This window comes from Alligator sinensis, unplaced genomic scaffold, assembly GCF_000455745.1.
Source record: "Alligator sinensis unplaced genomic scaffold, ASM45574v1 scaffold1140_1, whole genome shotgun sequence".
NCBI classification, from domain to species: domain Eukaryota; kingdom Metazoa; phylum Chordata; order Crocodylia; family Alligatoridae; genus Alligator; species Alligator sinensis.
The window spans coordinates 127632-154047 of record NW_005842441.1 but is presented as its reverse complement, the minus strand read 5'-3'; the positions used below and the strand labels follow the sequence as shown (position 1 = coordinate 154047).

General features: G+C 44.3%; 1 protein-coding gene across 3 annotated transcripts in view; it reads right to left on the bottom strand.

Annotated features, from left to right (window-relative positions):
- INO80C (INO80 complex subunit C) overlaps positions 1–21992 on the bottom strand; it is a 46768-nt gene extending 24776 nt beyond the window's left edge. The window contains exons 1-5 of one of the 3 annotated variants that reach the window (XM_025212023.1): positions 21801–21970; positions 14435–14546; positions 12345–12412; positions 6211–6328; positions 3528–3879 (exon numbers count right to left, since the gene is read on the bottom strand). In XM_025212023.1, the coding sequence (XP_025067808.1) occupies positions 3857–3879; positions 6211–6328; positions 12345–12412; positions 14435–14546; positions 21801–21890 (411 nt within the window). In that variant the 5' untranslated portion in view covers positions 21891–21970 and the 3' untranslated portion in view covers positions 3528–3856. Of the gene's footprint in view, positions 1–3527; positions 3880–6210; positions 6329–12344; positions 12413–14434; positions 14547–21800 lie in introns of those variants that run through there. The other 2 variants (XM_025212019.1, XM_025212020.1) reach the window with 2 other exon arrangements.
- Positions 21993–26416: the final 4424 nt, after the last annotated feature.

The following is a 26416-nucleotide window of genomic DNA, read 5'->3' as shown; positions in this document are numbered from 1 at the left end:
TCGGGGTGCGGCGCGTGCCCATCCGTGTCATGCCTCTGGGAGGCTGGCTACGGCTGGGGCTGTCTACCCTGGGGGGCGCTCTGGCAGGGTCCGGGGCTTTTTTCCCGGTCGGCGGGCCCTTTTAAACTGCGCGCATGCGCAGTGGGCCTGCCGTCGAGGAAGCTGCTCTTAGGGCAATAAGGGGGCCCTGCCCGGGATTTGGGGGACCCTGCCCTACTGGAGGGGGACAGATGAGTACCCCCCTCCTCTCTCTCTCCCTGGGGGGCTGGGCCAAGTAGGGGCCTGGGCAGGGCTTGACCCGGCCCGGCTCCACTCAGCCGCCTCCTCCCACACACACACTAAGGGGTTAGCCCCCTCTCTCCACGGGCCCCGCTTACCCCGGCTGTGCTGGGGGTTGGCGGGGGGCTCCGCGGGTATATTTCATGTACTTTTATTAGTCAAACCTTCTTTGCCCCATAGTGAGTGAATGGTTTTCTTTTAACTTTATCCTCCCTTCCCCATGCTCTGAATATGCTCTGAGAACCTACTTTGAGTGTAATGTTCTTTTTTAGAACATTATCACACATGTATGATCAGTCTATTTCTACTCCTCTCATGCAAAACGTGTGATTTGGTATGTGGAAAATGTGGTCTGTCTCATATACATTTTTGGTGTATTTCTGGTTATTTTTCCTGCGTGAAACTTTATGCAAAGTGAACATTGCCAGTAGATCCCAGTGTTAGTACACTGGGGATGGCTGGGAATCCACTGGACCAGATAATATTCTAGGAGTGGGCAAAATACGGCCTGCGGGCCAGATCTAGATTCGGCCCACCAAACCATTCTATCCAGTCTGTGGGGCCCCTAAAAATTTAGTAATTGAATATTTATTTACTCCTGGATGCCTGTCAAAGATGAAGGAGTCAGGGTCAGTAGGACCCAGGGGGAGCCCGCAGGACCGAGCGGCGCCGCCCCGCTCCACCCCCAGCCATTTCCCTGCCTTCCTGCCCCCATAGTGCTCCAGCACCACATTGCTGCATTGCCAGACTGAGGAGCATGGGCTACACCAGTACACTGGGGCCAGGAACAGGAGGGGTGTGTGTGTAGGCAGGGGCAGAGGGTGTGTGCATGTGTGTAAGCAGGGGCAGGGGGGTGTAGGCAGGGGCAGAGGGTGTGTGTGTGTGTGTATGTTTGTAGGGTGAGTCCAACAAGCACACCCCACCAGACACATGCGCCCACACCCACCCTTACACTGCCATACATGCAGACCCCCACACCCACCCTCTCACACACCCCAGCCACCCCATGAATCCCATACCCAGACACACAGCCACACCTCACATAGCCACACTCACCCCCACATGCTCACTCACCCCACACCTATCCACCCACACAGACACACCCATGCCCTCCCCCACACCTCACATACCCACAGCCCCCCACAAATCTATACCTGCCCCCCACAACATACAAGAGTAAGACTTCATTTTAAGCTACTGTGCAATCACCTCTATGTACACTACACAAACACATATAAATCAGGACAAAACTATTTTTGAAATCAAATTAATGAATGCTGTAGATGTTTTCTTTTAGAATATAATTTGGTATTTTTCTGGTTTGGAGATGGCAAAACCCCTTGCTGAAAGAAGTACTTCTGGGGACAAGGGGAGAGACTTATATTGGCAAAGGTCAGGGGTAGCAGGTGGGACTTCTGGTCACAAGATGGCGACCAGGGGGCGGGGCACCTGTCAAGGGGTGGGGCTACTCTTGCAGCCCTCGACAGCTTGCCCAAACTCGGTAAGTGACCCTCTGTCCGAAATAATTGCCTGCCTTTGTTATATTCCCTGTTGAGCTAATGGCAGGTTTAAGAGAGGTGAATAACTAAGATGTTGCAGTTAATGGTCAAATGAATGAGAGAATAATTTATCTAGAAAGAGAAGCTTGGCAACAATAAGCAATTGTTTATTGCTTTTGAGTACAGTTAATACATAGATCACTGATTTCAAACTACTGCATTAAGGAAGGCAATGTTCCATACTTAAAATGCATAATCTCAGGTCATGAACCTTATTCATTTACATAAGCAATATTTACCAGTAGTTTAAATGCAGTTTATTAGTTATTAGTAGGTCTCCCAAGAGATTACAGCTATTGCAGTTTGTAGACTGTGATTTACAATACTGTAATCATCTGAAAGTACTGGATTTGGTAAGCTCCTCAGATAATAGAAAGCCAAGTCGAACAATACTTATAGATACCAACTGGACTTAAAATGCTTTTTTGTACATGAAAATATATTGCTGTATTTGAGCCCACCCACTTTTCAGCAGGCGAAGAAAAGTGACTTGTAATCAAAATACACACACTAAAAGGAGAAAAAATAAAAAAGGATTTCTGTGAATTTTAGTATTTATGGTATCATCATCTTGGTGTGATTGAAGTGTTCTGAGGCAATGTTCAGATTGCTTGACTGGGTCTCCTTCTACAAACAGCATGAAGCCAAATCTTCAGGATCTGACAGGAAATCTGTGAACGACCTCCCTTCTGTGCTGTCTCTCAAAAGAAAATGGCCTATTCTCTGAATATGCAAACCGTATGTAAAAAAAAAATGCAGATACTAAGAAGCCTCAAAACACGTTTGCAAATTCTCAAGTGATAAATGCTTTGCACTTTAATTTATTAGTAATTATTCATTTCTCCTTCAGGGAAGTGATTTAATCAGGTGGGGGATTGAACATTTCTATTAATAACAGAATGAATGGGGCCTAGTTGGTCATCTTTCCTTTGCTATTCTTCATTTTTAAATGTCCTACTTCCTCCTTGTACCCTTGAGTAATTGAGAGTTTTGATGCTTTTAGGTGTGTTCCCTTGCTGCTTCTACGTCCTCGGAAAACTCTTGTTCAGTGGTTCCCTGGGGGGTCCCCATCCCTGGGCCATAGTGAGAAGGGTGCTCTGACCAGGGACCTCGAAGATATGTTCTATACCACACACCTATAGTAACTGTACCTTACTTCAAACCAAAAGCCTGGTAAGCAGAACAATAGCTAGTAGGTCACATAGTAGTATGGAAACATAGAGTCTTAATCTCTAGTAGACAGGTAGACAGTCATTTCTCCTCAAAGAGGAATAAGAACAAAGTTCTGAAGATGAATCCATGGGAGTTGAGGATGCTTAGCAACTTGTGCTATTAGGTTATCAGAGAAATAACCAGGAACATGCTACAGCAAGGTGATATAATAGAGCCAAGTCCTGTAAATATACTTGACACTGACGTGGTCTGTATCAGTGATTGACAGCCCTTCTTGGCCACACACTGGAATGACCCAACTTGGGTCTGAAGTTAGTTGGCACTAGGACCCATCTACTGCTGCTGCTTCTCACCATGGCACAGTAGATTCTCCTACTGCCAAAGCCTGAACTCCATGGGTTAGATCCGCTGGCTCCACAGGCTAGATCCAACTTGCAAGGAACCCCTGGGTTGCCAACCCCAGTCTATTATCATTAATAACAAGGGATAACTATTCATAGAAAGACAATAACAGGATTGTGGCCTGTCAATTTTATACATATGAATACATTATTAGGCAAAATCCATTTTCTGAATGAAATTCCCATTCAGTGAAAAATAAGGGACCATGTCAATGTTCTCTTTTTCAAACTCCTTTCTGGTTCTGGATTCTCAGTCCAATTTAACTATAGAGTTTTTTTATTTATAAGGGTGAATATTCTTTTTGGTCTTCATCTCCCTTAAAGTAGCCCACAAAAATACATTAAAAAAAAACTGCTTCCCAGTCACATATATCAGCTCTTGGTTTGTTTGCATTTGAGTAGATGTAATTATGTAGTTAATCCTCAATCCTGCTGTTGCTGAAGCTAAGAGAAGCAGTAGCAGGTCCCTATATTAAAGACAAAAGAATCCAGAAAATTGAATAACAGGTACTGGGCACAGAAAAGATCTACTAGTCCAGCTTCCTGCAATTTCAAGTATATTTTGGATACAACACCTAATAAATTGACTTTGTTCAGCTTAATGTTGCATATCTCACAGGAATGGCTTCCACCACTTCCTGTCTTGACTACAACTTTGACTGTAAACCACTAGAAATCATGAAAACAGAAGCAATAACCAATGAAGTGAAGGAATGAAGCCTTGAGGAAGCGGGGAATAAAAAAAGAAGCTAACAATCACCAAAAAGACATAATGGGGTCAGAGAGGAGCTTTGGGGGTAAGGTGGGGGCAGTGAAAAAGGTAGATCTCTGAATCTTAAAATGCATTTATCAGTTGTTTCCATTCCTCCAGGAATGACTTGCATTCTGAAAAATGCTATTTAATGTACACAAATACAGTAGAAACTCTGAAACAAATCTGATTATAATTAATCAAAGAAGGAGACACTTTGTGATACCATGCATAACTGTAGGGAATCACATGAACAGCATTCCTGAGAGTAATTGTATGTAATAGCATTCCCTAATGGGTTCATTCCAAGAGAATTTTAAAAATACTTGTAGGAGCCAATAAACTGTGGTTAACTCCAATTTCCTGAGCTGCTGTCTGGTTATTTGCAGCAATACTGATTGGAGTACTATGTTTTCTTTTCATATCAGAGTTCAACCTATCTCAGATGCATTTTTAGTATTTAAGTTAAAAAACCCTTCTAAAGCCCACATGCAAAGGGAATCTGCCTAGGGTGTTTATGGGCCTCAAGAGAGATATTGTCATAATATTCTCCGTTGCCTGCAAACAGTTGTGGCACTGTCTGTTATCCAGGGCTTTGGGGGATCTACTGTAAGCATGTTAGAGATGTTTAAAACTTGTTTTTGTGAGTATTAGATCATAAAAAATAGGCATTAAATCCTAGATTTATTTAGTAAATGTAATATGTCCCATTACTGCCTACCTTGTTCAGGAGTTGAAAGTAAGTCAATATTCATTTCACCTTGAATATTCATTTCTTCAGTAGAGGCATTTATGTGGTAACTAACACTTGTATAGGACAGTGTATTCAAAACATGTTGTAAACATTAACTTAGCTGCACTGTGTCCCTGTGAGATAAGAATCTTAAATTAGGTTATCCCCATTTCACAATGAGGAAGGCAAGGCAGGTGAAATGATGTGCCAAGGATCACAAAGTAAGTCAGTAGCAGGGTTGAGATTAGACTAGAGCTACTACACTTGGCCATTACAGTACAGTGACTCAGTTTTTCTTTAACCTGAGCATTACAATTCATGAAGGACCACATCCAAAAAAGGGGCTTGGGTGGAGTGACATTGAGATTTTTTGCCTTACTTTTGGGAATGGTGTTCACCAACCCAGGGTCAATGTCCAAAGCTCCTTGTTCTTTCTGTGCAGAGCTAGGATTGGAATTCACAGCAGGAAGCAGCTAAAGAAGCCAGGCAATAGGAGATACTAGAGAGGGGTGCAGTTAATATCCCATCCGTCAACTGGATTCAGAAATTTCAAACTCAGGCCTGTAGGCTGGCACCTCTGTGAAGTGGGTATTTACAGCTGGGAACTGTAACAGGGCCTCTCTAATTACCATTACAGGGGAGAAGGGTCAGAGCCATTTAAGGGAGGGGTATCACAAGATCCAGCTCATGGAGCCCCATCATCCATCCTCTAGTGATACCTCTGGGTCCAGAGTTGACCCACATGGTGTGCACCCTAGCTCCTCCAGGGCCGGTAGTGTGTGCAGATGAGTTTCTATATTACAAAACAACTCTCCTGTTGGCACTTAGACAAAGCACTTCTTCAAAATGCTTCATATACATTCATCAGTTCATCCCCACAATGGTACTCAGAAGTACTTTACCCATTCTGCAGATAGGGGAAAATGGGAACCCACAGTTTGTGGCCCCTCCAGAGCCACAAAGGGAGTTTGAGGCATGTTTGGACTCAGTTCCTGGTCCCAGGTCCTGTACAAAACTCATTCCTTCACACCCTCACCTAAAGTCGCATTGAAATCAGTGGCATAACTTGTGTTGACTTTTCTGGGGCCAGAACTGGATCCTGTTTACAAGTCGGTAAGCCAGAAAATATAATCATTTATCAAAATGAAGATCAAATATTCTTTTCAATCCACATTTCAATAGTAGCCACTTTCAAATAAATATGAAACACATTGGTTAAAACCCTAACCCCATGGTCTCAGCTGAGATGCTGAATCTTATCCCTATTCATGATGGATCATTCAGTAACATTTTTGAAGTTTTAGGAAACTATACTTGTTGCTTTTCTTAGAGCCAGGTAACCTGTAACAACGTCTGAAGGCAGCATGCGAATGTAGGCAAATTCTTCAATGGTACTGAATCTCAGCTTGCTCTGTGGGTCTGTGTAATTGGCCTGGGAAAGAAACAAGGAGACACTAAAGAAAATCTCAATAAATGTCAAACAAAATCTTGCCCCAGTCCAGAAAACTGCCTAATAGTTGATAAATTAAAATGCAAAAAAACTAGGGATTCTTGCTAGTGGCATTTTTGGGCTCCTCTTAACAAAGTTAGTCATTCCTCTTTTTCCACTTTGCATGTCCAAGCTTAGAGGAAGAAAACATTCCTGTAAACTGTTGCATCCAAATGTATTAAATGTATCAGTGGGCACAACTTACTTCATTCCAATCAATCAAGAGCAAAGGAAACTGCAGCAGCTCCTTAAAGTCACCCTAGCAACTGTGTGCCTGTTGTCCTCCTCTACAAGGCAGTTCTCCAAAGAATGGGGTTGTTGCCAATAAATGACCCTAGAAGAGGATGAATTACAGCTGCCCTGTTTGCCCTGTATGCCAGCTTCCCTGCCTGTGTAGAACTGCAGCATTTAAAATGGTTTCTGAAACAAACAACATTCCCAGCCCTCAGTTCTGTGACTAAACTGATAAGGAACTTGAGCATTTTGCACTGCTGATTTCAGCTTTCAGCCTTGTGGCATGGTCATGTGACACAACTAACCTTGGCCTTGCTCATCCTTTGCTATATTAGGATGTACCCCATCACCCTTCCCTCCCTGTTACCACAGAAAACTTGAATGTACGAGAGGTAGGGTACCCACCACACCAGGCTAGGTTGGGGCAAATCACTCTCCATGGTATCTTCTCTCTGTTAAGCCCACACAGCAGAAACTGCTGGTGCTGTTGTTAGTTTTATCCTGTGGAGACCCTATTAGTGCTCTCAGCCCTTCCCTGTCAGCTTTCCCTAACAAGGGATTTAAAAGTGGGTCAGGTTGCAAGTGCAAGTAAAATAATACACAGTAAGCCTTTCCTGGGAGCAAATCTGCTCCCAACAGCTCCAGGCTCCCCTGGGGTGCTAGCCCCGGAGCTGGCAGGGAGACTTTTCTCTGCTTGCTGTTCAAGTGGTGGGAGTGTTGCCAGTCCCCAACCCTTAGCTAGCACTCTGAGGCAAAGGGTATGTGTGCAGTGCAGTGCATGCATCTGTTGATGATAGTGAGCTTTTCAATCTCCCTCTCCCTGCTTCTTCATACTATCTGCAAACCTGACAGGGCTGCAAACCAGCAAGGGGCTGATAAAACTAGTAGGGGCCTGATAACACAGTGTTTATCAGCCCATCGGTAAAACAAAAGCTTCTCTCATTAGTTCAAGCTCTTCTTAAACAGCTTTTACCAAGGAAGGAATGGAAGGACATTACCAGCTGACCTGTTGATTAGCTCCAAAAAGCCCTAAGTGGACATTGTTCTGTCTGCCTCTCCCTGTGAAATCGAAGACACAAACACCTCTTAGAATTAGCTAGCATGCCTAGGGTTCATGGGGCTGGGGTCTGTGCTGTGGGAGATGGGAGTGAGGGTGGATCTCTGCTTGAGCAGCGAGCAGCATGGGAAGCCAGGCAGATGCTGCTGTGCCTGCAGTCTCCAACAGAGCTCTGGTTAGGGAGGAGATGGACAGGGACAGCCTGTTCTCTGGAGCAGGGAGCCCAGCCCAGGGCTGCAAAGCATCAGAGATGCTGGGGGACTCTGGTTTAACTTAAACCAGGAAGGGGTCTGGGATAGACATTGCATAAACCAGTTTGACCCAAATCAGTTAAGTCTGATATTACATTCAACCAGATATATCTTAAACCAGTTTCAGCCATTTTGAAACTGGTTTATGTGCACTGAACTTATGTTCTATTACAGGTTTAAACCAGTTTCTTATCACTTAAACCAGCTTATGTGTAATGTCTGTCCCTACCCTAAGGGATTTGATTCCCCCTATCACCCCACAGAAAGAGACTCAACAGAATTTGGAACTATGTATTTAAGACAACAAAATGAAGACCGCATCAAAATGCAAGTTAGATGATGTTATTGTTCCTTGCATGAGTTATATCAAATAAATATTCTTGGGGAATGTTGTATTCTTAATAGGAACTGTTTGTTCATGCAAATGCTACTGAATTTCTCACAGGGGTTTAGGGGAGAAAGTTTTTGTATTTGGTTTTTAAATATTTTGGTAACCCTGGCATTACCTTTTTAAGAAAGTGATTCTGTAAGTAAATCTAGTGCTACTTATGAAATAGTTTTGGCTCAGCAATTTAAAGACCATATTGTCTTTGTTATCTTAATAAGAAAGATGGTTATGTGTGATTTTTTAAAACATCTTCCAAAGAAACCTCCCAGCCATAAGCAAAATAAAAAATTTGTCTCACAGTAATTTATCTCTCTTCTGCAGATGGAAAATTAGAAAAACTGAGAATAAAAAGGGAAGAAAATTAGAGCATGCTGAAAGCAGCCTTTAAAATTACAGAGATTATTTGTATCATCCTGGAAAAGTTACATTTCTGCAGCTCAGTGATGGAGGTTGGGGGAGTAGAGGTAGGAGTCTGCTGGCATCAAGAGAACTTTACCTTGCTTCCTTATGACCTGGCTAGCTAAAATTTAACGTATCTTTACAAAGTAGTTAGAAACATCAGCAGCCTGTTTAGTCAATATTTCTGGCTAATTCTGATGATGATCAAGGGTTAGTGGGGAAGAGCTACAGCTCTTTGAGGTGCTGCAGTAGGTAAGGGCCTCTGCTATTAATCCCCCCAACCCTCAGACAGCACTCCTCCATAAAATTGGACTCTTTATCTCTTATGCACGAGGCTAGACATATTACTGTAATCCAAACAGCACCTAGAATGGCTGCTGCTAACACCTGCAGAGCAACTGTAAGGGGAGGAGATATGAAATAGATGCTCGACTCCACCTGTGATTGCAGCTTTACTGCTAAAATGTGTCAATGTTGCTAGATGCTCACCACCCTCCCCTTATTGTCTGCTTCATCCATGCATTAGGTCCCTTGTCTGAGGTAGATGGAAAGATCTATGGGCTAAAGACTTTCTTCTTTATTACTTGGTACCATGGTACAACCGAAAACTGGTCAGGGAACTGACATGCTACTGTAACAAAATAAGTTAACTAGCAGTATAAATATGAAAGTATTCCTGGCTGAAAGCAAGTAATTTCATGGGGGGTGAGGGAAGAGGAAAGAGGTATGTGTAATGCTTTGTGCTGGGTAGGAAGTGCATGGTTGGACCAATAGTCTAATCCCCTGTCTAGCTTCAAGGTTAACCATTGCTCAAAGAACTGTGCTAGGAATGTACCATTTCCCTCCATCTATAATGTATTTAATCAAAATCAATGTAAAAAAATAAGGCTGTACAGTCAAGAAATGCCAGTGCTAAGGTTATTTATAAATCCTCTCTGCATGTCCATGATCAAGTACCCTTTTTCTGCAACAGGATCCCTGGCTCATTCAGTGAATAGAATGGATGGGTGCTGCTTGTAGGCCTTGCTAGGGTATTGATTTAATACAAACATTGATCAATACATTTACAACTCATATAAAAGCGTTGCTAGATCCTTGACCAAAGCAGGCCTCACTGAAGGCTGACCTTTCACTCTCCCAAGGCTTAGCCTGGAATGTCCCTATAAGACCCTTGGTAAAGTTGATGGTTAAGGATACTGCCAGAGAGTCTAGAAAACATGATAATGACAAGAGGTATGAGGATGATGGTAACTAAAGATGTTTGTTTGCTATGTAATTGTATGACATGTTCAAAATGTTGGTCTGTTCATCAGGGCGCCTCTTGGGGTAACAAGGAACAATGGTCATAAACTGACAGAGAGCAGATTTAAGCTAGACATCAGGAAGAACTTAGTCACAGTAAGGGTAGCCAGAATTTGGAATGGGCTTCCAAGGGAGGTGGTGCTCTCCCCTACCTTGGGGGTCTTTAAGAGAAAGCTGGATAGGCATCTGGCTGGGGTCATCTGACCCCAGCATTCTTTCCTGCCCAGGGCAGGGGGTCAGACTCGATGATCTGTTGAGGTCCCTTCTGACCCTAGCATCTATGAATCATCTATGAAAAAAAATGTTTTGATTCTCCATATGAGAGAGAGAGACTGGAAACTTTTGGAACTTTTGCTTCAGATCTAGGGGATAACAATATGTGAGTTTTGCCTGTGTCTTACCACCAGATCTGGGGTTAAAAACTTCTAGCTTCTTGGACATGAATGTTAGGGAGTTGGTGTTTTGTAGGTAATAAACCTGTCTGAGTTTTTTGCCACTGAATGAATCTTTAGTCATTCTTTAGGGTCTGCAAAGAGGGACACACTGCCTGCGGCAGCACAGACAATGCCCTGAAAAAAGCGTTCACTACACTGACTAAGAGAAGGGAGGACAACAGTGCCCACATAATTAGCAGGTGTTCAAAAATGTGTTTTCTCCTCATTGTTCAGTGCGTGGCCTCAGCCTGTATTCAAGCTATTCAAACCTTGCTCTGAAGATTTAATTATTTATTTTCTAATTAGTTTTCCTATGATGCTCATTACTTGAATGGTTCACTGATGTTAATCACATTTACTTGCATACAATGCACATGTTCTTTCCCAAAAACTACCCCTCCAAGACTGGGGTCCATGTTTTAAAGTAGGAAGTGGATTCCTACATTAGAATGGAAACATGGGGCACTGTTAACGGTTGCAAGGGGATGGCTCTGTGCTGGGCTCTGGCTGCATGCAAGAGGGGCAGAGTGCTGCTCAGCCACCCAACTCTCCTTGCAAACACCACAGCTCAGGATTTAATCCTGCGCTGCTGCCACCAAACTGGGCCGCTGCTTAGCCACAAGCTGCTACCAACTTACCAGCAACTGTGACAGTGGTAAGGATAAGCTGACACCCAACTTCTAAGGATGTTCTGTACATACCAACATACACACCACATTTTCTTGCATATCAACCACATATGCCTTGTTTTCGAAAGGCGGAATGACAGGAAAAAAAGATTTTTTTTCCAGAATCATGGCTGAATTGAATGCTGCACAGAGCAGGGACAGAGTCTACCCTTCAGTGTCACTCTGCACTGAACTCGATGCTAAATGTTCTGAAGACACTTAATGGATTAGGTCCCTCCAGGAACTTAAATACAGTTTTGGTGACATCCTGGCTGCTGACAAGATTTGTAGCTCCCTACTCTAACTCATGGTGCTTCACAGAAAGCGGCATGACTTAGAGCGACCCCCTGGACCCAACAGATGTTCACTATTGGGTTGGGGAAGGTGGGGGATTGAGCTCTACTTTGAGTTGATCTAGAAGCTGCCTGTCCATAGCCTCTCTCCCCTAGCCCTGCCTCCCTCCCAGCTCCAGTGCTGTCTGCAGGAGTAGGCAAGGTGAGGGGGCTCCAATCTACTTACCCTCGTCTCCAACTCAAGCTGGGTAAACCCCAGCCTGCAGCTTCTTCCCCCTCCCTTCTTCCCCTTCCTTCTTGCAGACAGCATTGGGGGTGGGGCTGGGCTGCATCAGCCCAGCCCTGATTGAGCACAGGGACAGACAGAAGTTAACAAAGGTGCTCTGCTTTTGAGCACTTTCATCTGAACCCTCATTACATGAGGGTTAATTTGGCATATGATTGGGCATTTTTAAAGCCCTCTGCAGCCACGCACTTCTGTCAGGGCATGGCTGTAGAGCACTTTCAAGAAATTGATTGTGCGACAAACATCACTTCTCAGCACCCTACATGTCCACTCTGAACTGTGACAGTTTAGATGGGAGTCAGGAGTCTAAGTGCTCAAATTAGACCACTTCCAACCATGTACAGAAGCCCAAATATTGGAGACTCAGGGACTCTGCTGTCCAAAGTGGTGATACTGAATGAATTAGGATGCCTAAGGGTTTTTGCAGGCTCAGGAACAGGTCCTGTCTGGACCATTTTTCTAAAAACAGATGTCTGTCTTCTACTTATATCCCATCTAGGCACCTATGGGACCAATCTAGATTTTGCCCTTAATCTGTTTAGGCATATTCTAATGGGGCCTGACTAAACTGAGTAACGCTGTTAACAGTCTTTGCTTTGTGTTGTGAGAAATGAGATGGCAATTGTAGACAACAAAAAAATACTTACAGGAAGTCCTGAAATGTCAGAGTATTTCTTGGCTGGTTTAAAGGAAGGAGGAGCATCAATATTAAAATCTAGAGATATGCCAAAAAGAGAAGGGAAGAAAAGGTTACCTCCTTGCTTGCCAGTGTGATTCCAGTAAGCTAAACTTGTTAAAAACACACTTGAGGAGATAACAGACATAGATATAAAACATTGACTTTAAATGTGTTAAACTAAAAGTACCAGGACAAAGATGCATTAAGCAGAATTTATCCCTGAAAAGCTTTTAACCTGTTATACTACGCTAAGGCCCTGATCCCATTCACCTAACCAGCAAGTACAGAACTGGCCCCTAAATAAAGAAAAATGCTAGAAGGCTATTTCTATTACATAGCAAACATATTACTTACAAGCGAGTCTTAATGACAGCTTCCCTTGAGGTTAAAGATATTCGCAAAAATAGCCATTTGTTATGCCTGCCATAGGTTAAAACCAACAAATGTTGCTCAAGACTGACACTCTGAAATAGCATAATCCAGAAAAGCAAAGTAATCTTTTAAATCAGATAAATCTTTAAGCATGTACCATTTTAAGCCTGGTCAATGACCTAGAAAATTCTCAACATTTAAATTTAATTCTGGAAATTGCTATTCTTTGGCTTCCCTTAGACATAAATAGTAACTGCTTTTATATGCAAACAGCCTTTCAGACATATCCTTGTTTGCATCAGTAGTTAAATTCCCAATTCTGTAACGTATTGGTATCTATAAAATATCTTTCATATAGTAAGTTTCCTCCCCCCAACAACATGCACGAGATTTCCTCCCCACAATGAGAATTTATGGCTGAAGCATTCCAATTTAGGAGATCAGATCTTTTAATCATGGTGTGCATTTTAAGACTATAATTCAAAAGGTATTAATGCTTCAGGCAGCTGTTTTTTTAGACATGCAATTACATTTGTTTCTACATTTGCTTTTTTTTTTTTTTAATGAAAATTTACTACTGCAAATAGAATGGAGTGGAAATGACACTATACAAGGATTGTCAGTTATAACAGCCAGGAAAAGAGTTGTCTACATTTTATTCCAAACAGTCACATCTAAAATAATTTTTAAAATGACAAGTTATATTTATATGAAGCACGGGGTCTGACGTATACATGGGTGCGCACTCCAGTGTGCTTACTCAGTTCTTATAGACTACCGGAGTAAAAACCAAGGGCCCAGTTCTCTGATTCTGACTCTTGCTTATGCTGAGTAAAGTCACTTACTGAGTAGACTACCGGAATGTGTACATCATGCCAAACAGTGCTAGTGATCATTAACATGAAAATACACCCACCCTTCCATTTTATTTACAAGGAAATATTGTATGGCTTTTTTGGTGCCCCACACAGAGGCCATTCTGAGGTTCCAAATACTACAATGTGCTTTTTAGAGCTGCCCCAGGCACATCCAACACTGCTTCAATAGCAACTGTATTACGTATTTTCAGCATTCCGCATGCACAAGCAGGGGATGTTTCCAGGATGGGGCTTCCTAGCATGGCACAGACACTACCTATGCTGGTTTGAAAGTAACAGATCTGGGTTTGCCACAGCAGCATAGAGCTCAGCCTGAGAGACAAAACCCACCTGAGAATCTGGGTATATATACTCACACAATTAGCCTGTACAGAACTTCATGCTGCAGCACTTGCACAGCTAGCAAACTTGGGCTAGAAAGTTTAAAGGTAGCTGGCGTATATCTATACAAGCTGAAGTCACTAAAGTGACAGGTACGTTTATACATACCAGTAGGGGCTATCTGTAAAGTAGGTTGTTACTCAGCCTAAGCAAAAGTGACAAAATCTTGACCTGAATAAGCCATTTAGGACTACATTTTAATATCCTTGCATCCTTCTCATCTCTCTCAGACAAACTTTCCAACACTTTTTCAAGTAACTCCATTTGGTGGTGATAGTGGGGCCAAGCTATTCTGAATGAATCACTGGAATCTGTTCAACTGGGTTATTGCATGCATAGATGCAACAATTTTACGTTCATTTTAAAGAAAGTTATTTGTGTGGATGTTATTGTTTATAAATACATGCAAAACATCTAAGCAGCTTACAGCTAGGATCATTTAGTTGCCATGGTAATGCCCTTTCAGAAGCAAGAATTTGTTTTAGGTTCTTCCAAGTTCTGTTCTTCTTGCCAGCTGCTGCTCCACCAATGCCAGAGTGCTAGAATTAAAATGTGGTGTTTAGAGAAAAAATACATATTATTTCAAAATATGACATTTTTATTTCAGAAAAATATGAGACATGCTTCATCTTGTCATGAACTATTTGTTCTCCTCACTTAATCAGTAAGCTACTACACTGTACACTTTACTCTTGGTTGCAGGGAAAATAAAGCTTTTTTTGGACTGTGTCAAAACTACTATGTTTGGGATTAGCTGAAGGAAATGAAAATCTGCTTTTTACTTGGAAATAGAAAAATCAATATGGTTAGCATGAGTCTGAGATGACCAGATTCAGTACTCATGCACCTTCCATTATATTAAAACTTATTAGTGTGGGGATGTATCTAAAATTGTGATTGCTTGTCTAAATTCTCTGTCCTTTAGATTGCATGTACAAAATTACAGGTGAAGCTGTGTCTCTTGTAAGTTTTAAGTGACTGTGAAAACAAAACTGACCTTACAAAATGTAATCAATGCTATGAGAAGCTTTCTGGAAATCTTATTTTTCTTTCAGATGGAAAGAGACAGAAGAATAGAAAAAGAGTAATAGAATGTTGTGCTAGCAAGGCTAGTTTGCATTTTGAAAGCTGTACTAAAGAAAGGCTTGCTACACTTATTATAATGGTAATTTCAGTTATCAAATGTGACTGCTATGAAGTAATTTATTTATGTCCATCCAGAAGCAGAGGATCCACAACATACTGTACTATTTCTAATGATCAAAGGACACAGCTTCTCAGTTTTACCTCTGAAAAGAAAATGTTTTTACAACTGGAGAGGTGGTGTTATCTTGCTTAATAATTGCTACCTGCCACATGAGCCTTATCAAAATTCTCACAAAGTTCTGCAAATGTATTTTTGCTGCGATTTATTTTATAAATTAGTGTGTAAAGTGTATGAGAACCAGAGGAGTTGGAAATGATAAAGGAATGAGATTTGTCATGAAAAGATTTTCTACGGAGTTAACTCTGCACTCTCGGAGGATACTTGTGAGCCAGTGAGATATAGCAACTTTTTTCACAATGAATATCCAGTAGGAAAAATACATGGAGCATTTTACTATAAAACTAACACCTCTGTAACAGAGATAACATTGTCAGAAAGATACTGTTGATTTAAAGGATGGAAATAGATGTGTTATCATGTTTCAGAATCACAATATGTATTTCCCTCTCCCTGCTGCAAACTTAAGGCATGTATTTTTATGATTGCTGTCACTTAGGACCAACGAGAAGACCTGGATAACTTCACTAGGCTATGAAGCACACCCCAAATTTTGTTGCTATTTTGAATCCTGTTTTCTCCGTCCAACAATTTTTGGAATGGTCAGTTTTAGTAAATTTCATGGCACACATGCAAGACGACACCCCCCCCCCCCCCCCCCTGTCACAATGAATACCAGTTTATGCAGTTTTCATTAAAACAACATACAGAGCTTCAAAGAAAAACCTTACTCCCATAATCCAAATGTGATTTCCACCCTCCCTCTCCCCTTTCAACCATGTGGTAGGCTGTATCTGATAATTCAGTTGTCTTTTTTTCTGCGTGGTGGGAGAGGTAGAAATAAACAATGTATGAAATAAAAACTCCACCAAATTAAATATGGTTTATACCCATTTTCAGGATTTCACAGAGTTCTCTGATCAAATTGTTAATTTGCTTACCTATAGCAAAATTAGAAATGACATATTACTCTGAAGAATTATGGTTTCTAATTAAAAGGAACAACAAAAACATGCTGTACTAGATTTGAATATTTGGCTGTTCAAAAAATTTAAAAATATCTGCAAGAAGCACCTAGGGAATGTCATGTAAGAGGCACCATGAATATTTGCTGACAATTCAGCTAAAAACTGCTGTACAAAAAGAGCTTTAAAGTAGTGAAATAAATTAAGGATGTGTGTACATGACACCAGTACAGTGCTCTGTAGACAGGGCCTGAGCTAGCTTGAATACAGGAAGCAAACAGGAATCAGCATAGCCATAGTAGTAGAGTGCTCATTGGTCTTGATAAGAAGCGGGGTGTGTTACACAGGCAGGAGCACATATCTCCATGTGGCACTACATTATGCATTGTAGACATGCCCTAAGATCATAGGCTTTATCTGTTTAAAGTACAAAGCTGTATAACTTCAGTTTTGGCTTTGGATGCCTATACCTGTATGAGGTCCCTCAAAAGCTGATGAGTTCTTCTGAGCTGCACAACCCAACCCAGGGCCTAAAGCACTTAACTATTTCTTGTAAGGGTGCCACCAAACTATTGGCTTTGGCTGTAGACAGACATAACAATTAAACACTTTTGAAACTTTAAAAAAAGCCAGCATACATATATACAGGTAAGATAAAATGCTACAAAGAGTGACAATAATGTATCTGAAGGGAGCAGGTACTATTTTGTACCACTTTGTTCTACCTTATACTGGTATGGTAGGTTGGATTACCTGGAACTCCACAATGCAGCACTCTTATCCCTTCCTCCCCCTAGTCCCCCTGCACCCTGGCCTCTGCTGCTGCTCCCTCACTCCCTCTGCTGCTGCCCCTGGAGCTAGAAAGCTCTATACTCCCACTTCCAGAAACAGGATTCCTGTTCTCTAGCCCCAATCCTGCAGGTAGGGGACAGGAGAGCCTCTGGTCTCTGAGTTGCAGCTTGGGGAGAGCAGAGGCAGAGGGCACAGGAGAGCGATCATTGATAAGGGAGTGGGAGGGAACAGTATAGCCACAGCTCCCAGGAGAGGGAGGCTGCAGAGCAACAACAGTGCTGTAGGCAGAGGGGAGCTGCAGTTCACTGCAGCCCCTGTCAAGCACCCTTGCTGAAAAGCATGCTGCTACGCTGTTTTTTTTTAAGTACTCCAGCCAAATATAATGGAGGCTGTATGTCTGTCAGCAGCGGAAACTTCCCACTTTTTAAATGTTCCAAACCCATTATGCTTTGAACTGTTTCATAAATTACATTTGTCTGCACCGTTTGTTGGCAGGAAAGGCATATCAGAGGCCCTGGCAGTTCATGATTCACTATATTTGTTCATGAACCTGATTGGCAGTGATCTCCTTTAGGTATACAGGACAGTACTTCTCTTTCAGTACTGGACCTCTCTGTTCAGGCTGCCTACAACTGAACTTACACAAGCTTATGTCCGCTAAGAAAGAGACCAGTCTCACCTCACATGAAAGCAATAAAATGGCAACAACTGTCAAGTGCGCATGCATCAAGCTGTGCTGGTACTGGTGACCTGCTGGAGAACGGCCCTCTATCCCACTATTAATTCCTTGAACATTTGGTGACCAGCAGGCTGACGGTGACTTGCAGTATCATGTCTTAAATCCAAGTATTTTGATAACCATGTTTTTAAAAGGGCAATTTCCTCCTTCAGTCATTTTCATTGTTAAATCTGCAACCAGAAATTCCCTCTGGGAGCTACCTGTTCTTAGCTTCTGGCATAGTTTTAAATCTTTGAATTACCTGATATTATGTTTTGCCCAATGATATTAAATTCAAATGAAAATGATTTAGGTTGTCAGCAGAGTTGTTAATGGCAGGTCCTGGAGATAAGGGTCTACAACAAAGGTGCTCAGCCCTTGGCTCCTGGTCCAGATTCGGCCCACAGAGCCATGGCATCCAGGTTGCGAGGCTCCACATGGGTTGGGAAATTTGGTGGTGTGGGTGCAATGGCAACTGGTACAGCCAGTCCTCTCCTTCTGCCAAATTCCTAAGTGCGGTGTAGCTGGTTTGGGGCTGGGCCATGCCCCCTTCCCCCTGCTTCCTCAGCTTGGTCAGGTCCCATCATGCCAATCCCATGTGCTGCATCAGGCCTACCGGCCGAATCCACTTTGTGGATGGACTGGGCACTACCTATCTGGCCCACTGGGGAAAAAGGCTGGGCACCACTGATCTAGAATAAACTTCTACAGGTTCTTTCTCAGTTAACGTTTGTGCAGTGACCAAGACAATTCTAGGGCAAATTCAGTCCAGCTTCATTGTATGTCAGAAACAGTATTAATAAGTCGCATATGCACATCTGATTTATGCAGATATCAGCATTTTCAGAGTAGAGGCAGTGATGTTCCCCAGGGGCATGGAAGCCAGCAGGGGCACCTGGATCAGTTCATTTCTGCAGACAAGCTATGTGGAAAGACGCTGGGTATGTGATAGGCTTTGTGCATCCCAGAGGCTGCTTTAGGGAGAATTTAAGAAGCAGCAAAGGAAACAGTGGTTTGAACACCCTTCACACTGCAGTGAGAATTGGAGCCAAAAGCAGAGCAACCTGTGAGTGAGGGGCCAATTTGGTACCCTTTTTTTATGAACAGAGGCCTCATGGGTCAGGTGTTAGGCTACGGGGTGGCTATATCTTACTCACTGGGAACAGCTACACATGCGCTTTACTGCGGAGTTGACCAATTAGCTCCGCAGTAAAGTGTCACTGTCTACATGTACAGCACTATTAGGCCAGAGTAAATTATTTAACTCCACAGTAGGATAGTACTGCCTGAAAAGTATTATCCTATGGCAGAGTTATTTACTCTGCTGTAACACCTGTAGACAGTGACTGGGATTAGCTGGCACACAAGGGAATATAGTGCAGGGACTGCATGCTGGCTAGCCCCATACTGTAGCACTCTCGTGCCCCAGCCAGCCCCTACACAGCACAATGAGCTAGAGTGGAACAGCTCCAGATTGCCAAGCTGACTACCAGAACCCCCTGCCAGCTAGGGCTGCACCACCCTGACTCAACATGCTGTGGTCCTGGGTACACGTGTAAATGCTGTGCCTGGGAGTGATAAACTCCGGCATGAACTACAATGGAGTTTATTGTGTTGCATTAATAGCATGTGTAGATGTACTGTAACAGGGAACCCTAGCGCTGTTACCAGAAGACATGTCATCCCCTTTAAGACAAGAACTTTCTGGGCACAGCATGCTGGTAAGATGGGGGTTAAAAGCTGAGCCTGGCCAGCTAGTCAGGTGACCAGAAGGGGGCAGGACAGGACTATAAAAACGCTGGGCTGGGGGGCAGTAGGGGCCAGCAACCAAAGGGGAAGGAGTATGTCCCAGAGCTCCATGGAGAGGCTTGGTGCTTGGTCCAAAGGCTGGAGGAGGGGAACTATGGAGGACCCTGGAGAAGTGGCAGCAACCCCCGAAGAAGGACTGTAGCCGACAGGGGAGAGCAGAAGCACAAGCCCCTGCGTAAATGTAAGTTGGCGTGCTGCCTTCTTTAATCACATTTCTCATGATGGCAGTTATTGCCCATGGACAGGACTGTTCATATTTTTTTTTGTTATTGAATAACACCAGTGGTTTGGGTGAGGCTACTGGGGAAGGGGGAGACCTCACTGGAGCCCCACTATAGCATGGGAACTCCAATGCCTGTGTAGGCACAGTATTTGGGGGTACAGACCTGGCACCAGAGAGCACAAACCAAAAAGGCCAGGGTGGCCAGGTGCACCTGTGTGGGGTTTTTTTTTGTTTTTTTGGGTTTTTTTGGACTGGGATGGTGGAGGTCTGGGGCTGTTGCCCAGCTTCAAACTTGCGACCTCCTGGCTGTGGGGCCGGTGGGGGGGCCTCTGGGCCAGGGCAGCTGTGTTCCAGATTGGAGCAAAAAGGAGGACCATGAGTCCCAAGACTAAAGAGCTAGAGCCTCAGAGTCAAACCCTATCTGGTGGGTTTAGATAGGGAGGCCTAGCTAGAGAAAGACAGGGGTTAAGGCCAGTGGTGGTGGAGGACCCCAACATACAAAAACAATAGGCAGTTTCCCGCTTACAAAAACATCGGTATAAAATTTCCATCAAGACATGGCAGGCGGGTAGAGAGCGGGACACAAGAAACCTTAAAGGGGACTCCAAGGGCGCCCCACGTAGGGCACGGATAACAGGGAAGATGGTGCTGGGGAGGGCGACCTGTTACATGTACCCATTGTGAATTAAATCTGAGATTTAATTAAAATTAAAATCTCTTTCTAAGCACCATTTTAAGACAGCACTATGAAAAGCCAACTGGTTCAAAGACTGTTTGTATAGTATGCCAAAGGGTTTCTAGCTCTGCCAAACAGTAAGGTGATGCATTTGTAAAAGAAAGGCAAGAATGAAAAAAAGTTGCATCATTTGCTATCATCCTGCTTTGCCTCCATCTCCAATGTAATTCTGTATTACCAAATTCATGAACTGCTTAAGTTTTGCTTCTCACCTGAAATCTGAAATGCCTAGCTTTGACAGAATACAAAGTATTTGTTTTTAGTTCTAGCAGAAAGAATGGCCTAGTTGTGCTGGTGTTGTAACTGGTGAGAGGGTGTAAAAAGACAAACATTAATGATTTGGTTTTAGTTTCATTATTTTGCAACCTACCTTAGCTACAAACAAGTGCTCCATATAATTGAAAGGATGTGACTCTTAGATTTACAGTGGTATAAATTGTTCATTTCTAGCCTTGATACCATACCATAAAACTGTTACAGGTGCCTTGATCCAGCAGTGCTATTTTGGCCGTGTTCCAGGACTGCATATAACATGTCCTGCCCTTGGACCAGTGTCATTTTCATGCTTTGTAATTTAATGCACACTTTGGGTCATATTATAACATGAGCTTTTGAGGAAATAATTTATTTAAAACTGATGATAAAAGATACATCTGAATTTGGCTCCTAAAATTACTTTCACAATAATAACAATAGAAATGCAGTAATAGTAGAGTATATTAGCACCTATTTCATTTTAAGGCTCAAAGCAGGGGTGCACAACTCCCGCCTGTGGAACCAAGAAACCTGACCTGCAAGGTTCCACCATGGGTTGGAAAATATGACAGCAGGGTGCAGTGGAATTTCCATGCAGCTGGATCCAGCTTCACCCAGGCCATTGGAGCAAACGAGGACCAGGGCTAGGCCGCACTGCCACACATCCAGATTGGGCTGGGTTGTTACCCCCACCTACATGTTGGGACTACGGCTGCTTCGCTCCCCCCATGTGTCTAGACTGGGGCTGGCCTGCCCCATCCCCCACCCCCACATGCATCTGGATCAGGGATGCTGCATCCCCCACCCTCCACACACATCTGGACCAGGGCTGTTCCACCCCAATCCCCTCCATACATCTGGAATGGGGTTGCTCTGCCATCCCGTCCCCTGAATGTCCAGACCAGGACTGGGCTGTTTTCCCTGCGCTCCCCCCTTCATAAATCTAGATTAGGGTGCTCCACCTCCCCAGGGTGAAAAGGTTGAGTACCAGCGACTAAAAGAATTTCCAGTTGCTAAAATCAAATACTTACCATAAAGTTTGGATCCTTGAATGGCAATGGTTTAGCTGCTTCCATTGGCCCTGTACCAGGATCTGTGCTCAGAAATTTATTCTCATTCATGGCCTCTCCACCAATACTCTGGAAAAGGAACACAGTGATGCGGATTTTAATTTGAATGTTCTAAAATCAGGTAAGTCAGTTTTATTTGTGAACATCAACTTTTAATCTTTTAGTCTCAAAAAACTTCTAATCTTCTTTTGAAACTTTGAAGTATCTTTTATCTTTCCTGCCTATGCAGGGGGTCGGACTTGATGATCTATTGAGGTCCCTTCCGACCCTAACATCTATGAATCTATGAAAGTATTATGTGCCATTACTAGATGTGGTATGAAAGTGGGCAGTCAAGCAGTTTGGACCAAAATGTAAAATTCTGTATTTAAAAATAAATAACCTTGGGGGAAAGGTAGAAGGCGGTGGTCGTACCAACCCTACTAAATTGAAATGGCATAGATTGCTTTGGTGTCAGTGAAAGCCAACCTGAATAATATGCAAGAGAGCAAGTAAAAATATAAATGTTTATAAGTAAAATAAACTTCTTTCAAAATGTTCTGCATTAAAACATCAGTATAGGAAATATTTTTTAAAGATAAGACTTATTCCAAAGATTTTTAATCAGTTTACCCTGTAACCTTGACTTCAATAGGAGTCATTGGCTTTGGGCAGATGTTCAGTTTCTCCAGGGAGAGTCCCTGATCTCTCAAGAGAAACCACAAGTGTATTTTCTCCCAGAGTAAAAGTGGCCACTCTGGGGGGAAAAAACTAGCTCAGAAACTAAGTGAAGTGGCTCTCTGGAGACAGAAGTTCTATACAGGCATCCAGTGTGCTTTGCTGCTTCTCCCTCTCCCTCCGCCAAGGGGAGGGAAATCATGCACCAGTCCCAGCCAAGCAGGGAGCAAAACACACCCCTGATTTCTTTGGGCTGCTCTTGGTTTGTTTCCTGCGTGAATCACAAAGCAGCACTTGGGTGCCAGGAAGCATACAAGCATACTCCCTGCCCCACTGCAGCTGGGCTGGAACACAGCACGAGGGAGGGGAAAGCTAACTATGCACAGCATAGACCCCGTTCCAGGAATGGACAACTAATGAGGCTGGAGGGCTGCTTAATGAGTTTTGGTGAGCAGTTGAGGGCCGCAAGGGTAGTCCCACCCTTTGACAAGTGCCCTGCCCCTGGTCGCCAACTTGGGACCAGAAGTCCTGCCCCTAACCCCTGAACTTTGCTACTTGAAGTCCCTCCTCTTGTCGCAAAATTACTCCTTTTGGGAGGAGGGGGGTTGCCATCTTGGAACTGGGGGGAAAAACCGAAATATACTAAAAAAATCAAACATCTCCTATAACAGTGGTCTCCAACATTTTTTATAGTGAAGATCACTTTTTGGAAGTAAAGGGCACCCCAGGATCTACCTCGCCCCGCCTGCCCTGCCCCTGAGGAGCATGGGGGGGGGGGGGGGACACAGGCCCCTGAGGCCTCCGTTGGGTTGTGCCTAGCGGACCAGGGACAGTCCCAGACGTGCCCAGACCAGGCGGGGGCTCTGTGCCGCAGCTGCACTGAGCCGTGCCCCCCCAGGAGCCAGACAAACATGGTGTCAGGCCCCAGCCCAGCTGGGTCTGGAAGTCTCTGCAGTTTAGGGGTGTGTGGGAAGGTCTCCCACTGCTGGATGCAGTCCGGCGGAGGCCCCAGGGACCCATGCCCCCCCCGCACCTGTGCTCCAGGAAGAGACAGCTAGAATATATAGCTAAAGCTCCAAAGAAACAACCCCATTTGAGATAACAATGGGACCATTCATATCCTTGATAACATATGGGTAGTTACAAAATTAGAACCTCATCATACAAACTGACCTTTTTTGAGATGGAAATATATAAATTACTCAGTAACAGATTTTTTTATTATTAGTAGTAGTATTTAACTAAGCAAACACAGATTTGATGAAGTGGGTATGCTGAGTAAGAAAGTGTTCTTAAATACTATTTCATTTCAAATACGCTACTGAAATTAAAAATACAACATAATTATAAAGACAGTTTTCTTTCCAAAATTACTTTAACAGTTAGCTGATAATTCTGCACTACTTGAAGCATTATGGTAATATCGATCCTGCTTCTAATAATTTCAGTGGCTTAAACCGGAATCTTTTTTTCCTTTACTAACGTAGCATTGAAAGGCCCATAGGAACGAATTCATCCACAAATAGAAAAAAGAAACAGGGATATGATTAAAATAAGTATGTAAGTATTCATGGGATGATAAGAGTTTCAGATCTAAATAGCATTTGAATAATGCTATCAATCTCTCTCCCCTTGACCAAAAGCAATCCCATATTCGTACAAACATTTGTGTGCATGGGCAGAGTTTTATCCTTTTACAGTAAGTTGGGCAGAAGAGCAGTTCTGGCAGCACTGAAAGTCTGTAGATCTAGGCTAGGGACAGACATTAAAGTCCAAGCCCGAATTGATTTAATCTTTGCAGGCTAGTCTAACCTGCCTAGATTGAACCAATCTGCAAGTGAACAGACATTTCCTCTGGACTGAGGAAATGCAGGCACATGCCTACAGTCTCTCAAGCCAGAACCTTTGTGGGGGTGGGGGGGGGGAGGTGCTAGAGCATACTCTTGGCTGCAGGGAAGCTGTGCTGGGGAAGCGTGGCCAGCCCCAGCAGTAGTTTGAAGTGAACTGGCCAGGGAGGGGGTTTAATTCTCCATCCCACCCTTCCCACAAACCCGAGCCAGGGTCCACCTGGCGCTCTCCCCTTGCTGCTGCAGTGGCAGGGGTGTGGTTGGATGCAGGCCAGCAGGCCCCCTAAGGCAGAGGGGGCAGGGAAGGGGTTTGTTACCCCCTCCACTCCCAGGGGACCGCAGTCGAGGTATGCCAGCCCTGGCTGCTGCCACCAATTGCTGCCTGTGCGGGGCAAGCAGCAGAATAAGCCGTCTCCCTGCCTCCTCTGCTAGATGCCAGAGGGAGGGGGGAAATAACCCTTCTCCCTCACCCCTTGCCAGCTGGCCTCTGGCTGTCTCCCCACCCCTGCCACTGGAGCAGTGTGTGGGAAGCAACTGTGACAGGGGCAGCAGCCCCTTTCATGGTTTTCCAGAGTTCAAGCCTCTTCCCAGCAGGGGGCTGGACTTTGGGTGGGGCAGTCAGAGCTGCCACAGACTGCGCAGGGCAAGTGATGGCACCGGGGCTCAGAAGGGTGGCCATAGCCCTCCCCCAGGCTCCCTGTACAGCCACCACCACTTGCCCCATGCAGTCTGCGGCAGCTCTGCCTGCCCCACTCCCACACACAGCATAGCCCCCCCCACCACCAGGAAGAGGCTAGCACTCTGGGAAACCATGAGAGGGGCTGCTGCCCCCATGACAGTCACTCCCCCCTTGCTGTTCCAGTGGCAGGGGCGAGGGAGCAGCCAGAGGCCAACCAGGGGCAGGGATGGGGGGTTATTTTACCTCCATCTGGAGTATGGAGGAGGGGGCAGGGAAAGGACCTAGTCTGCTGTTCGCCCCGCTCAGGGAGCGACTGACAGCAGCAGTGGCGGCCGGGACTGGCAGACTGGCTGCGGTCCTCTGGGGGCAGAGTGGGGAATAAACTTCCTCCCTGTCCCCTCTGCCTGAGGGAACCATGCTGGCCAGCATCTGGCTGCACCCATCCCTGCTGCTGCGAGGGGGGAGCACTAGGTGGACCCTAGCTCGGGTCTGTGGGACAGGGAGTGGGGAATTAAACTCCTTCTCTGGCCAGTTCACTTTAGGCTACTGCCAGGGCCACACCCCTGCCACTGGAGCAGTGAGTGGAGAAATGCCTGGCAGGTCCGTGCTGGTGGGACAGGGGAGAGAGGTGGGAATAAACCTCTCCCCTGCTCCCTTCACCTTAGGGGAGCTAGCATCTGGTCGTGCTCCCACCCCCCGCCCCCTCCCAGCTAGGGAGCACAGAGGCAAGGCCAGCTCTACTCCACTGGAGCAGACAGCCCAGCCTAAGGCTACAGAGCATGCTTGGATGCTGAGGGACTCTGGTTTAACTTAAACCAGGAAGGGGTCTGGGACAGAAGTTTCATAAGCCAGTTTGAGCTTAATCAGTTAAGTGTGATGCTACATTCAACCAGGTTTATCTCAAATCAGTTTCAGCCATTTTGAATCGGTTTCAGTGCAAGCTGCCAGGCTGCACATCAGCAATTGGGTCAGTATTGGCTGATATGGCTTGTTAATAATCAGTCATCAGTATCAGTCCCAAAAATATTTATCATTGCACCCCTGCTTGTTAAAGCAGCTTTTGTCTTTACCTAATTCTACAATTCAGGGGGGAGGAGGGGAGTCAAGCGTTCTGAATGGAACTGATAAATGTGAGCATCTTCACTCAATTAAGAACTCTAAACTACTGAATAAAAATACCCTAAGAAGAGCATTCTAGAAGCCCCTGATTTTCAAATAAATCCTTGAAACTGAGAATTATGATCCAATGTATCTGGGGTACAGAGAGCCAAAGGCATAGTGGCAAGGAATGGCAATCTTATACAGCAAACAGTCATCACTACCTGTATTAAAACATTAATATGGAAGAAAGGTATTAAGTTGGTGGTGGTGTCACCCTGAAAGAATCTAAAGGA